General features: G+C 39.2%; 1 protein-coding gene across 2 annotated transcripts in view; it reads right to left on the bottom strand.

The window, feature by feature from the left end:
• The window catches only part of ptprz1b (protein tyrosine phosphatase receptor type Z1b), a 62,066-nt gene that overhangs the window by 36,146 nt on the left and 11,780 nt on the right, over positions 1 to 14,140 (bottom strand). For both annotated transcript variants that reach the window (XM_028044042.1, XM_028044043.1), the window contains exon 2: positions 2,504 to 2,572. In XM_028044042.1, the coding sequence (XP_027899843.1) occupies positions 2,504 to 2,572 (69 nt within the window). The remainder of the gene's footprint in view (positions 1 to 2,503; positions 2,573 to 14,140) is intronic.

The following is a 14,140-nucleotide window of genomic DNA, read 5'->3' as shown; positions in this document are numbered from 1 at the left end:
TCACACCAGCCCAGTTTAGTATGCTTTAATCAAACTCCAGTTTGTTTGTCTAGTAGGTCCAGTTCGTTTGGGAAGGTGCGAATGCGTAATCAAACTTTGATAGGAACCAGAAACGCGAACTCTAGCACAGTTTGAATACATATGTGAATGCCAAGTGAACCGTAGAACCGTAGACCTCTCCAAAAAGCAAGAAGCAGAATACAGTGCAGGGCATTCTGGGTAAATACAACTAAAACAAACATAAGAGTCTAGTGCTAGCGGCAGAAATGTCTCGAGGTCTTTTGCCAAAGACAGAAGAGAAATCCTTCAATGATAGAAATCTCACACCACTCCATTTATGCTTACATTTCATGAAGATAGAAGTTGCGTTCACTTCTTCTTCAGAGGTTTTTATGTCATTTCCTTTATTGGTTCTCGGTGCAGCGCCACCACAGGTGAGGAGGAGAACAGCTGGCAGAGTGAAAGTGAACCACATCAGCTGAAACTCTAACAGCTGGTGTGGGCAATTTTGGTGCCCAATCGAACACAGTTTAACCGCTCTGAAAACAATTTTAGTGTGCATATGCTTCTAAATTTAAAGGTAAAAACTTCTGTGAGAAATTCCCTTAATGTCAAACAAAACAAATCTGCCTTTCTTACATGGCAGGTTGATAAGTAGTTGTGTAAGCACATTTAATGAGAGGTATGTAGTCATTTAAACCTGTTGCAGTAAATCTAAGCGAACAGCCATGGTTTGTTGGAGGCGAGTTCATTGTAAAGGCCTATAGGGATTTGGATGTATCCTGTCTTGAAAGTTCTCAGACTCTCACTCTCTCTCGTTCTGCTGGCCGTCTCTCTTTCATTCGCTTCCCCCCGGTCCCCCCTTTACTTCTGATACTTCTGACCTAACTAAAAACGCGGTGCGCTGTGCCTCACAATGAAGTGTGGTCCTTTCAAATGTTAATGCTTTTACTCTCGGCTCAGAGCACCGCACAAGGCGAGAAACAGAGCTGGACACAAAAACAAGCTTGTGTACACATGCACGCTTTTGCACACACACACAGTGGTAGCTACAGTTACAGTGAATCTCAATGAACTACCAGAGGAACTCATTTGTGTTGATGAACTTCCATATCCAACACAGAGAAAAGGAAAATGTGTATCCACTTCACTTCTGCTGCTGACAGGTTGTTCATTATTCATGTCAGTGTATCACACACCAAAAAAAAAGCCATTACAATATGACAAACAAGGTGAAGGTGGCAGACAAATTGATTGCAAAGCTCTGACAAGACGACAGAGCAATCTGAAAGATGAAATGCAGGTGCACCTATTGAGATTCAGTCTTTGTCACGTATAACAGCAGTAATGGGTACAAAATGGATTAAAGCATTGGCTTTGTATTCATCCAAGGTTGGAAGTAAGGGGGTAGGTCAATAATTGAGCATAAACCCCATTGAATTTTGCTCAAATGAACATGTAGAAATAGGTTTTGTTCTGTTGTAATTTGGCTTGGTGTCTAATGGCTCCTACGTATTTCAGAATTCTCGTATTGATTATCATCATTTGGAGGTAATGCACTGAAAATACTGTGCTACATCATTTGACAAACAGCAGCTCTTCCCATTAATATTCACAGTGAAATCTGCTGAGAGGGAGCTTTAGAAAAGGTTTTCACTTTGCTGTCACTCTAAGTGATCAAACTGATGATGTAATTGTAACTAATCAACTAAACGAAACGGTTTGCTTTTATAATTCCAGGTGAGATCTATTAGCAGCAGTGGAAATCATCGTACATCTTAGCATTTTACAGCTAATGTGATCCGTGGAGGTGAAGGTTAATAACCCTAATAGCTCTTATTTTACCCTGCTGATGGCCGGCGGGTCTCTCCTGAGCAGTAAAACTCTAATCGCTCCCTGAGGGGTCCTTACTGCCTGTCTGCGTCCACTCTTTGTTTCTGTCTGATCGTAGCTTAACTCTGCAGGGGCTCCGTGCTGAGTTAGCTCAAGTCACCGAACCATATGGTCCGAGGCAGATCAACCTTTTCCTGCGGGAGAGGTTAATGGATAATATCTGCAATTCATCAGATATTCATACTGCTGTGGCGTTTGCGTCTAATACGGGCTCTGCAGCTGCAGAATAAGTGATAAGTGATTATTTCTGGGAAAACTGATTAAGTTTTATGACACCAGAATTTTAAAAAAGTAGTTTGTTTAAGATAAGCTGGCTCTAGAAGCAATAAACTGGAAAACAAAATTCCACTTGCAGCCACTAAACAAGTAAAACATCAAAAGAAGGGCCTGTTGTGGTGGCGTAGTGGTTAGGGCGACCCACGTTTGGAGGCCTTGAGTCCTCGACGCGGCCGTCACAGGTTCGCTCCCGGACCCGCCGATATTTGCCGCATGTCTTCTCCCCTCCTTCCCCCTTTCCTGTCAGCCTACTTTCATATAAGGGACACTGGACCCCACAAAAGACCCCCTGGAGGGGAGAAAAATACCAAAACATCAAAGGAATCAAACAGACCTGAGTAGGACCAGTTCATTTCTTCTGGAAGTTTCTCCAGGCCTTGGGCCGGCGGCTCCACCGCCAGAACTATCAAAAACAAGACAGAAATGTTATTGTAGCAGATATGTTTAACAAACAAGTATTGGTTTGTATTATACTCAACTATGGAGTTTTCCAAAAACTTGCACAGAACAAATAAAAATCAATCACCCACTGCTTTCCAATATTCACATTTTCTCTCATTTGACGTCCAAGTTTGTTACAGCAGATTTGCATGAATAAACTTAAGAAAGAAATAGAATCTATATCAAATTTAAATAAAAAAAAAACAAGAACACTTTTTTTTTTACACTGGTGATTCAACTGTGGCACAGTAGGAAGTGTAGTCAACTCATAGTTTTAAAGTTTTAAAGTTGTGGGTTCAATTCCAGCTCCCTACCTACCATCTCAACGTGCCCCAAGTTGCCGACCGATCTTTGAGTCAGAGTGTTTTTTAGTGACAAAAGTATTCACACCCCTTGAACTTTCACATATTTTGTCACATTATAGCCACATACATTAATGTATTTGATTAGAATTTATTGTGAAAGACCAACACAAAGTGGAATACAAATGTGAAGTTGAAAGAAAACTTTATTTTTACTAATAAAAACCTGAAAATGAATCCTTTTGTAAGTCACTGTTGTTATTGATTTTTTTAAACTAAATGATTAAAATCTATTGTGTAGCAATTAATAGCTTATAGTCAATAGAATATATTAGGCATAACATGTAATAAGTGGGGAGAATTGAACTAGAAGTTGCCTTGCTGTGTTATGGTAAGCTTATTTATATGTATAGAGTTGAGCATAAAAAAAATAATCAGTTGGCAACATTTTAAATGGAACTGCAAAAAAGCAACACACACACACACACAAAGGAGAAATACCAAAATGATACATTTTCTCTTTCTTTGATCTTTCAAAGCGTAACTCTGAAAAAGAAAGAAAGAAAAAAAAACAGAATAGATGAAAGCGTCAGAGTCAGAGTTAGGTCGCAGTAACATCCCAACAACAACATGTGGCACAGACACACTGTGAATAATCCTATGGTTACAGTATTTGTGTAAACATCATAAATTATGCCCCACTGCATTTACTTTCACAGTTCAGTCACGAGTCCTCTATCACGTCACTGAGGTTACTATGGAACGGCTTGTAAAGTATTATTGGCCTTTGTGTGCAGATTTCTCATATTCAGCTTCAGCCCCGCCTCTATTTTCTGAGTAGCCATTTTTGTGTTTAAGCTACTTAACTCTGATCCATGAAGCACCAGCAGAAAAAAACAGAGATAAAAAACACCCGTAGCTTGACAGATTGGGCAATTTTCACAGTCTAACATAAGGACAAAATCTGCTCCATTCCTACAGTAAAAAAAAATATATATATATATATATAAATATCCTGAAATATTAACTTTTAACACCAGATGTTGTGTAGGTAGCACTAATATTGTTAGGCTCTTTGCTATAGAAACTCTACCCAAACAAAGAATGATCATTCTCTTCTTTCCATTTTTACTAAAAGCTGACTTTCATTTTGTTTCCATTTGGTAACAATAGGAAGTGTTTTTGTAAAGATTTGTCGCGTGAACAAACTTGTTCCAGTTATTTCAATTGTGAAATTGTGGGCGGGGGGGTTTGCATTAGCAGAATACTGACACATTTTTGTGCACATCTGTAATGGAAAAGCAGCTACAGATACAGTTTTTGCTAAAACATTTTGTGGGCAAAAAACCAAACCATCTACTCAGAGGAAGAGGAGAAGAAGGGAAGAACTGAAAAGAAAGGTTATCTTTCACTTTCACAAATAATTAAAAAAAAGCATTCTAAGATGAAAGCAGAAATTTTAACACAGTTTTTTATCTAGCGCAGAAAAAAAGACATCAAAACTGCTCCGTTTTGATGGACACTGGGTCATTCAGGTACGTTTACATTTTAAGCGGTGACAAGCTGGTATTAGGGGTTTAAGACGCTCATACAGCAGCCATCAGTCATATAAAAGGCAAAAAAAAAGAGAAGCCGTGCGGGGCTCTGTGTTTTAAAGCGAGCAGAGGAAAGTGAAGGGCCTTTATTGCTGCAGGTTGACCATGCATGAAGCCCAACGCTGAATCACTTCATGATTTCACCCATCTACACAGCACCTGCTTTGCAACACTTTTCAGGGCTTGATATCAAAAGGTTTACAAGACAGAATTTTCTGTAGAAAACCACCATTAGGAAAAAAGTCAAAATCTTCAGTTTTCCAAAATCGCTCTTCCTATGAACTTGATGTATAGCTCCAATTCCATTACAAAAGTGAGCAATTTATTTTCTAAATATCAAATTGTGCACTGATACAGTCAATGAAAACACAGCTTATGTTGTATTGTAATGTATTGCAGGTAAACATAACAAATGCTAATATGTCCCTTCAGAATTCCATAGACACAGTCCAGGAGGTTGAACTATATCAGTCCAGGATGGCTGATGTTTGCTCCTTTTGCTTACAAATGTGTACAGATGGAGATTTTACTTACGCAATTTTTAAAATGCACTGTACAAAGATCACCGTTTGCAACAGATTGTTGCATATGCAGTCCTTCCTATTAATCTTAGCTTAGCAGGATGTTTTTCGGTAATGGAAAGATTACGACATTACTGAAGTTGAAGCAGGACAGTTTATTCAAGGTCAAAAGTAAAAATGAGTCTAGGATTAGCCATCCAATCACTGAGGCAGAATGCTAGTAGGTTTAAGATTTTAGGAAGAGCTCTATCAAACACTCCAAATATTCCATTCATGCTTGAAGGCTAGAGTTCAAACCCAGGAAGAAAAATACCTGTGCCAACCATATTGTTTTTCTTCTTCTTTTGCAAAACTAAAAAAAAATTCTCCAAGATTCCCAAGATGTTGATGAGTCCTTACTGGGAGTTCTGGGTGTTCCCTCTGATGTCCTCCTGAGATGTGCCTAGAAAGGAAGGCCCTCATCAGGCACCTCAACGGACTGCTGTTTAAGCAAGGTTTATGTTTTCTATTAACCCAACGCAGAAAAACATAATTATTTGATTCTTTCTTGCAAGTTATGTAGGTTTTGCAAATCATCCAGCCTATTGCACCCCCACCAGAAACCCTATAGAGGAAGCTCTTCATATCCAGGATCCTGTTCTTTGTGACATGATCTACATTTATTGACCATAGAGGAAAGCTGGAATTAAAGACCATATATTACATGGAGATTCCCTCTTTAATTCAGCTGTTTTTTCATCACAACAGACCACAGTTTCACCAGCCTTACCCTTGGCAACATCCATCTCTTGCTCCATCCTACCCACAATCACTCATGAACAGGAAGAGGTATTAAATTCCTAAGGCAATGACTGACCCCAACCAGCAGGAGGCAATCTATGTTTGTCTGCTGTCCTCAGACTTAGAAAATCTGATTCTCATTCCAGCAACAATAAAAAATGCAGAATTTAAAAGAAGAGATCTAAAGAAAATAAATAAATCTGTGCAAGCGGAAGCATTGAAACTCAAGCAAGAACACAGAGAAACCATTTGCTTGCTTCAAAGTTAACCTCAAACAAGCCTTTTCATAAATCTTACCCAGTCCAGGCATGGTTCTGATTACAGACGAGGGTAGTAAAACCATTGAATTCTGACACTGGACAGAGGAGGATCATAATTTAGTCCAGATTCCAGACCAGAATAATAAATGTCTCTGTTCCAAAGATCATCTTTCTGACCAGAAATTAGAGTTAGCATGGAAGTCAAAATGGTCACTTTGAGAATTGCCTCAATGGAAAAAGGTCTCTTTGAGATGCCAGAGAAAGTATCAGTGACTGAAGTTTTGTCCAGCTGTATAGTCAACAGAAGTCGAAATAACTTTCTCAATTTTGCCACGAAGTTTTTGCGCTAGCTTCAGGTGGTTTTTGGCTTTACTAAAAAAGAAGATTTAGTGTGCAAAAGGGGTGATGGAAACACATTTGCCAAAAAAGTTCTGACATAGCACACTTTCTTGTCCACTGCTGTGTCTACACCTTACCAGAAGCACAAAACTCAGACAACTTCAAAGTCCAAAGTCCAAACTTCCAGCATGGAGGGGAGAACTGTAGTCTCAAGTGGCAGGCGAGAGGCACTCCAGGCTGGGATGAGAGTGATGTACAGATGAAATATGTGATCCATGCTAGTTAGCAACCTCTACTTCCTGTTTATTACAGCCATGACAAAATCACGCTTTGCGTAGCCTGGTTGATTCACTCCGAATCAGTAGAAGGAAACGTGCCTTGTTTTCCTTTTGTTTTTTCTTTTTTGTGACATTTCAAAAGTTCATGTAGAATTTGTGTGACAGTTGGATGGATAGCTAAATCATAGCTATTGTAGCGCACCACTGTCCTTCCTCACCCTGTTACTGCGCACTTCCAGTCAACAGACTGATTAACGTCTGCTCCATTTTTACCATGCTAACACCAAACACAGTTTTTTCTACTGCCGAGTCACCTAAGCAAATGTCCCTAGTAAACTAGTAAACCAGCCAGTATTAGCTTGTTGTACTCTGAAATGCTACATAATAGCATAGCATAAAAGAGATAAAACTCCTTGCAATCTAAATGTTTTCTTGAAAGATATTTAATTTTTTTATATAAATTAGATAATGGTATAGATCGTTGTGTTGTTAGCATGAAGCTGCTCATCATACACTCCTCTCACATTGACCAATGCTAAGTAAAGAAGCACTATTTTTGTCTAAAGAACTTTCGCCTGGAAGCCAAATTGAACCATCAAAACCTCTCGCCGCTTCCCGATCTTCAAAAACATGGCATCAATCTAACCAACTGTCATCACATAATAAGTAGCACTTTCTTAGTTTTTTTTAGGTCACAACTTATAAAAATAACTACACTGAAATCTCTTGAGTGAAAGTAACCCTACACAGCAGCTGCAGTCAGTGACAAACGCACAACATCCGCCTCACATAAAACGTGACACCTGTTGGCCGCCAAACCACCAACACACACTCCCGCAGGCGCAGGCCTTCAGAGGCCAGACGATAACTTATATAGCCTTCAGCTGTGTGTGGAGTGTCAGCCGGGTAAATTACCACACTTGACCTCTCTCACACTTAGCGTTTCTCTGGATTTATCCCACTGCGTCTGCTTAAGCAGAGAACGTTCTGACTGTGCTGTTGACACGATGAGCTTCAGGCGCTTATTTCTGTTCATTTTAATGATTATGGCAAACAGTTAGACCAACAACTCAGTGTTCCAGAAAATAATGTTGCATGAGATTGATATATAAAACCATATACTGAAATATTTATGCTATGGCCTATCCAATCAAGGGGAATACTGCTAACTTAACAGTTTTCCAGCAGAGTCACTTCAGCCTCTGCAGGCAGGGGGTTTTAAAGCGAGCAACGTGTGAGAAGCCTAAAAAAAACGTAACTGCTGACGAAGCAGGTTGAATAGTTAAATACAGAGGGCTGTATCTAAGTATAAGACTGGAAAGTTGAGTGGAAGGAAAAAGTGTGACAAAAAACGCACACAAGCAACAGGGATGATCACAGTCTAAATAGGATTGTGAAGGAAAGAAAACATTCAAGAGATAAAATTGGACTAGATTCAGTATTTTCTTTATACAATTCATTTTTGGCTGGTGCTAGTGGACTTTTACCTTTTTCCTGACTGTAAGTAGACAGGAAAGGGTGCAGGTAGAAAGTACCGAGGTCAGGAGTCAAACCCAGGACAACCACAATGAGGATTATCGACTCTACTTACCGAAACAAGCAACTAATGATTATTTGATCATTAATTATTCTAAAGATTAATCAATTAACTGCATAAATAAATGGCACATTCTGCAATTTTTTTATTCAGCAATTAAAGCTTTTTTATACAATATTAGAAATACGTCAAAAGATGCAAATAATCAAATAGTCAAATTCCTTTTCAAATACAAAAACAAACATTTTATTGCCAAAAATACATAAACCTAAGATTCGTTTTGTGTAGCAAAAAGATGCATCTGCAGCTAAAACATACTTCCAACATCAACGTGTGAGAAGCTCAGCCATTGTGTTTAACACCCATACAGTGGAGTAAATGGTGCTTAATATGAGATTTTTTTATTTATTTATTTTTTTTACTGAATTTAAACCAGGTTAAGCTAAAACTGGCACTTGAGTTCTGGGTTAAACAGATCAACAGACAAAGATGATTGTTTATCTTAAACCCAAAATGTAGATATTTTTTGTACAGTTGTTTTTTTTTTGGTAAACTTGTCTGACCGTTGTGTTCTTTCAGCAGACGGCCTTTTTTAAGAGTCTATATACTCCAGTCAGCAATCAATCAATAACTAATTTAGTTAATAATTATTAATCATGATTAATCGATTGATGCTCCCTGGATTCAGTGTTTGAAACATGTCACAGAATATAGTCGGCCAGAGACAATCGAAGTCAGTCTATCTATAAGCTTTGTGAAGGAACGTTTTAAGCTTAGTCTAGAACGCAGCAGTATTCAGCTTCTATGCACCTCTGATCTGGAACAAACTTGAAGAAAACTGCAAATCAGCCAAAACACTGAGCTCCTTTAAATCAATTCTGTGTAGAGTTGATTTTGAACCATAATAAATGGAACACTGATGATATTTTTGATGATTTTAATGATGGCACTAAACAAAATAATGTCTGCTATTCGTTTTCACAGCTGTTGACTACGTTATGTGTTCATTTTTTTTTTTATGTTTTCATGATGTAAAGCACTTTGAATTGCTGTGCTACAACCATACAGTTACCAAAAAAAGTATTAATAAATAGTTCTTATTGTCTCATTATCACAGTAGTACGACATCCTGCTGCATCTCAGATGATGGAGGGATGAAGAAAAGCTGAGAGCGACAGAGTTTCCCCGTCACTGAGATTAGGCTCCATGTTAACTAGGAGGATTGTGTTTCTGGGTGCAGGACAAACCGAGCTTTGTGTCGGCGGCATTAACGCTGCAACAGAAACTTTTATCAGGTCAGACTTTAACTGGAAGCAGTGACTGTGTCAGGTGAGTGCGTGTGTGGGGGCGTGTGTGTGTGTGTGTCTATATTAGTGCGTGTGAAGCATCTTGTTCTCCAGTAGTTTTAAAAAGCGGCAAGGGAAGACTTGTGAGAAAGTTTTATTGTGAGTTTGACCAAGACAATACGGGGACTTGTGTTGGAGGTGGTAATGTGGATGAACAGCTGACACACACGCATGCACACGCCCTCACAGTGTCAAGTAACCCTCTATATATCCAACCAGAAGCTAATACCTAATCACAAATTCCTCTACAGTTATTTGGCTCCACTAAATTCACATAAAACTCTTTTAAAGCAAATGTATTTCCCAAATGTCAAATTGTGCAGTTAGAAACACAGCTGCAGATCTTACCCACCAATCTTATCTACTTCCACAAAGGTCTGAAAGGTCGCTGAACTTGCTAAGTTGGCCACAGTGGGTGACTCCTATTAAACTCACATATGCAGGTGTGACCTGGTTTGCGTGTCTGTCAGTCAAAAGGAGAGAATACCAACACCAGAAATTGGTGACAGACAAAAAATTACAATCAGCAGGTCAGGCTTTTTAAAGATTGGTGATCTGCTGGAAAACTCCAATCGGTGCACAGCTGAAATTAATAATACAGGCACAGAATCCACCCCCCCATTGTGATAGGGATATTTTTACAGATTGTGGGAACACTTCCTGCTGTCAATATGATGTCACAGTGGTAGCACTGTGAGAGGACAGACAAGACAACAGCATGGATACAAAGAGTTTAGTATCCTGAATGGGGCCGATGTTCAGCTTCAGACCTATTTGTGGAACTAAATGTGTCAGAGGCCTCTTTTTGTTCACTGTAAATGTTTCAGCAAAGCTCTGCTGTTTCCCCCACAACTGCACTTCAGAAATCTCAAATCTAGGTGAAAGCCCGGAGTTGCAGAGAGGTTTTCGCCACATTTTAGCCTGAAGCTTGCATGTCTCCAATGAGCTGTGAGTAGTACAGACCCTGCGGGGGGCTGACCTCAAATTTCTGCTTCTAGTTAAAGCTCGGGCGAATAGAGGGCTGGGGGGAGTTGCTGTAAAATGAAGCTATGAATAACTGCTGAACGGATACACACGTTCAGAATCACACTGAGGGACTCGCAGCGAGACGAGCGGGCGAGTTTGTGTCCGTTTGATGTGTGCAGTTAATGTTTCAGCCCCGCTCCCGCTTTCTGATTGGTGGCGAGTCGTCGGTGGGCGGACGCGCCGCAGATAGGTTTATCCGCAGAGAATTTGTCATGGCACACGTCCAGCCAAGTTGTGTGCGCGTGTGTATGTGTGAGAGGCTCACTAATCTGCAAGCCTAGTTAGGGCAGTAAGATGCTACATTTCCATCTGCTTGGCACAAATTGAGAAAATACTATGTGTGTGTGCGATTAGTAATCCGCTAGCCGTTCAGTGGAGCAGGGATGCAAGCTAATACCTAAGCTCCTGGTTTAAAAAGAAAGAAAAAAAAAAGATCTTTTTGAAGATTTCCTCGGATTTAAATGGAAAGGTCCATCTTTAACCAGGAGATATTAAGGTCAGCTGTAGAAGAAGAAAAAACAGGATGTGAAAAGAACATCCACTGCTCTTTATAAAAAAGATGCACAGTTCAGTCACAAAGTGACTCACAGATTTGCGGTTTTGGTTTCTACCCAAAGTGTTTCAGATCAACAAAGACGTTATTTTGTGGTCTTGTAATCTACTTCATGCTGTCAGAGAGATTATATTTCAATGGTTTCTTGAGTTTACAGGTTTATAAACCATCATTTAAAAAACAAGGGCTGGAACAATTAATCATTATTGAAATAATAGTCAGCTAATTTAGGAATTGATTGTTACATGTATACAAATGCAAAAAAAAGGCCATTAGCTGAAAAGAACATAATCAGAGAAGTAATTACGCCTAAACTGTACAATATATACGTTTATATACATTTTGGAATCAAGATAAAAACCTTAATTACTTTTGTTTGTATCGTTTTACCCAAAACTCCTCAAGTAGCATAGTTTTAGCTTCACCTGTTTCCAATCCACTGAAGGAATGCTTTGTTATTGCATTCTAGGTACCAAAATATTTATTTGGTGTCTAGATGCAAATAAACCATTTATTTATTTGCATCTTTTCATGTATTTTTTAATGTTGTATGTAAAAAGCTAAATCGGTTAGATTAAAAGTGTAGAATGTTAAAAATGTTTATCCAATTAACTGCCAGAATAATTTATTACTAAACTAATCATTAGTTGCTGCCCTAAAAACAACACATCATATTTACTCTGATTGTGTTTGATATGAAAATTTGACAAAGTATGAAAAGTATAAACAGGAAATCCATGAGAGGGCTCTTCCACAGCATCAGCTTAACATGCTGTCCATCAGCTGTGTTTCCATGACAACTTGCAGCTCCCCCTCCAATCCCCCCCTCCCCCCACAATGGCGTGTAGAAGCCTCAGACTTCCTGTCAGCTTCTTACTCCAACTCTTTCCATCACCATGGATACAGAACCATCCCGTCGCTTTTTTCCACCTCGGGTCATGCCCTTTGTTTCTCACTATTGTGGACGCACACAGACACGCACACCCTGGAACAATAAGACAAAGACACATGTATGCACTCACAGGCCTGAGTCTGAGTCTGAAGGAGGCGGGGTTAGCTTCAGAGGGGGGGTGGATCAAGATTCTGACCACTCTCTGGTCACACTCGCAGCCCGTTAATGAACTTTCCCAGAAGGAGAAGAAGCTTTATGCTGACTTCTGCTCTGTTCCCTCCGTGACCAGGACGAAGAAAAACTTCCTCCATCAAACCAAACTGGTTCTGCCTGCTGCTAAATCTCAATGTTGCTGTAAATGATTATTTTGGGGTTGTTTTTCTCTCTTTCTGCAGGTGTAGAAGCAGACTTCCAGGGTGCTGACTCATATTTCCTTGTATTTCTATGTTTTTTTCTCTCTACTCTTAAACCTTTCTCACTTTTTTCTTTTCCCTTATTTCTTTTTCGCCACCTTTTCCATTATATTTGCAGTAAAACCCAATGCAGTTTCTACTAAAGTTTTATACAACTGGAGGATCATGAGGCGTAACGCTTCACTCGTAAAAATTAATTTGTTGGGCCTCACTTTGACACTCCGACAACAATTCTGAATGTCACACTGCTGGAGAAGACATCTTTAAAAATGTTGAAAAAATAGGACAACTGTGAAATATCCTAGAGCAATCACCATAAGTCCAACTTATTCATTTCATAAGGCCTGTGTGCAATAAATTCTGTCGTTTATTCCCTTCAGCCAAAGTCCACAGCCGGTCAGGACGGCCATCTGTGAGAAGTACAAAAATTGGAAGCTGGGGGGACTGTGCTTACTGCAAGTGTGCCAAATGCTCATGCACCTGGATTAACCTTTGAGTCAAACAGCTGTGCCAAAAATAAACCCCACAAAACCAAGAATGTGCAGAAGGGAAACAATACAGACAGTTGCTTCGGGGTCAAACTCTGTGAGAAGAACAGATACCCTGAACGCAGTTGAGAGACCAAAATGACAAAAGTGTGGCACCATGAATCTCTTAAGTCTGAATGAATGGACATGAGATGTTACTTACGTAATTGTAAGCATCAATTATAAATCGTCATAGATTATAAATGTAGGAAAGATGCCTTTATGTTGACTATAGAATTGGTATACAGAGAAGTTCATGGCAAAACAACCCAAATCTTCAGCCAAAGCATCAGCTTATCACCACCATGCTGGACATTATGAGATGTGCGTGCTGCATTTGGTTTTCAGAAAACATGCCACTGTGCATCATGGGCAAATATCTTTTCTTTGGTTTCCTCTGTCCAAAGAACATGGTTCCAGAAATCTTGTGGCTCCTTCAAACAAAACTTTGATAATCTAACTGGTGCTGCCATTTTGTTTTTAAAGAACAAAAAGGCAAACAAGCCACACTTATCCGGATGTTTATTTATTATACTATACGTACTAACTAGTGTCTGCAGAGTGTGGGAGACTTAGTTTCTTTGTGAAAGTGCCTATGATCACCGGAAGGTCTGATATTTGGCAAATATAATGGAGGACTCACTTTTGTAGTTATAGATGTTTAAAGTTTTTTTCTCTTTCTCACCGTACAGTAAAGGAAATTAAATTATTAGATCGCCTTATAAACTTTCCTACATTGAGTTGGAACAATTGCTTTTACTGATGACTTTCCCTATATACAAGTCTAGTCTGAATCTAGTTTAGAAAGAAAAAACTTAAAAAATTAAGAAATTGTAAGATTCTTTTAAGAATGGCATCATTAGGAGCTACTGTTAGTCTTAGAGTTCTTTAAGAATGCCAGTCGAGATCATTTACCAATCTGCCCTCATGTGTATAATCCTACAAGTACAGCTGGCTGCCCACTCTTACAATGATTCACCAGGAAAGAGGAAAGGGACTGAGTCTACAAGAGTGAAGAGAAAGTGAAAAGTCTCATGGATTTTGTCGTTGATGACAAAAACATAAAAAAGAAAATTCAACATCTGAATTCGACACCTAAATCATCAATGTTGGCAAAACCAGAAAATCCACGTTTATCTACAGAAGTGACAGCACATTTCT

Source organism: Xiphophorus couchianus, chromosome 17 (assembly GCF_001444195.1).
Source record: "Xiphophorus couchianus chromosome 17, X_couchianus-1.0, whole genome shotgun sequence".
NCBI classification, from domain to species: Eukaryota; Metazoa; Chordata; class Actinopteri; order Cyprinodontiformes; family Poeciliidae; genus Xiphophorus; species Xiphophorus couchianus.
This window is presented reverse-complemented; position numbering and strand designations above follow the sequence as displayed.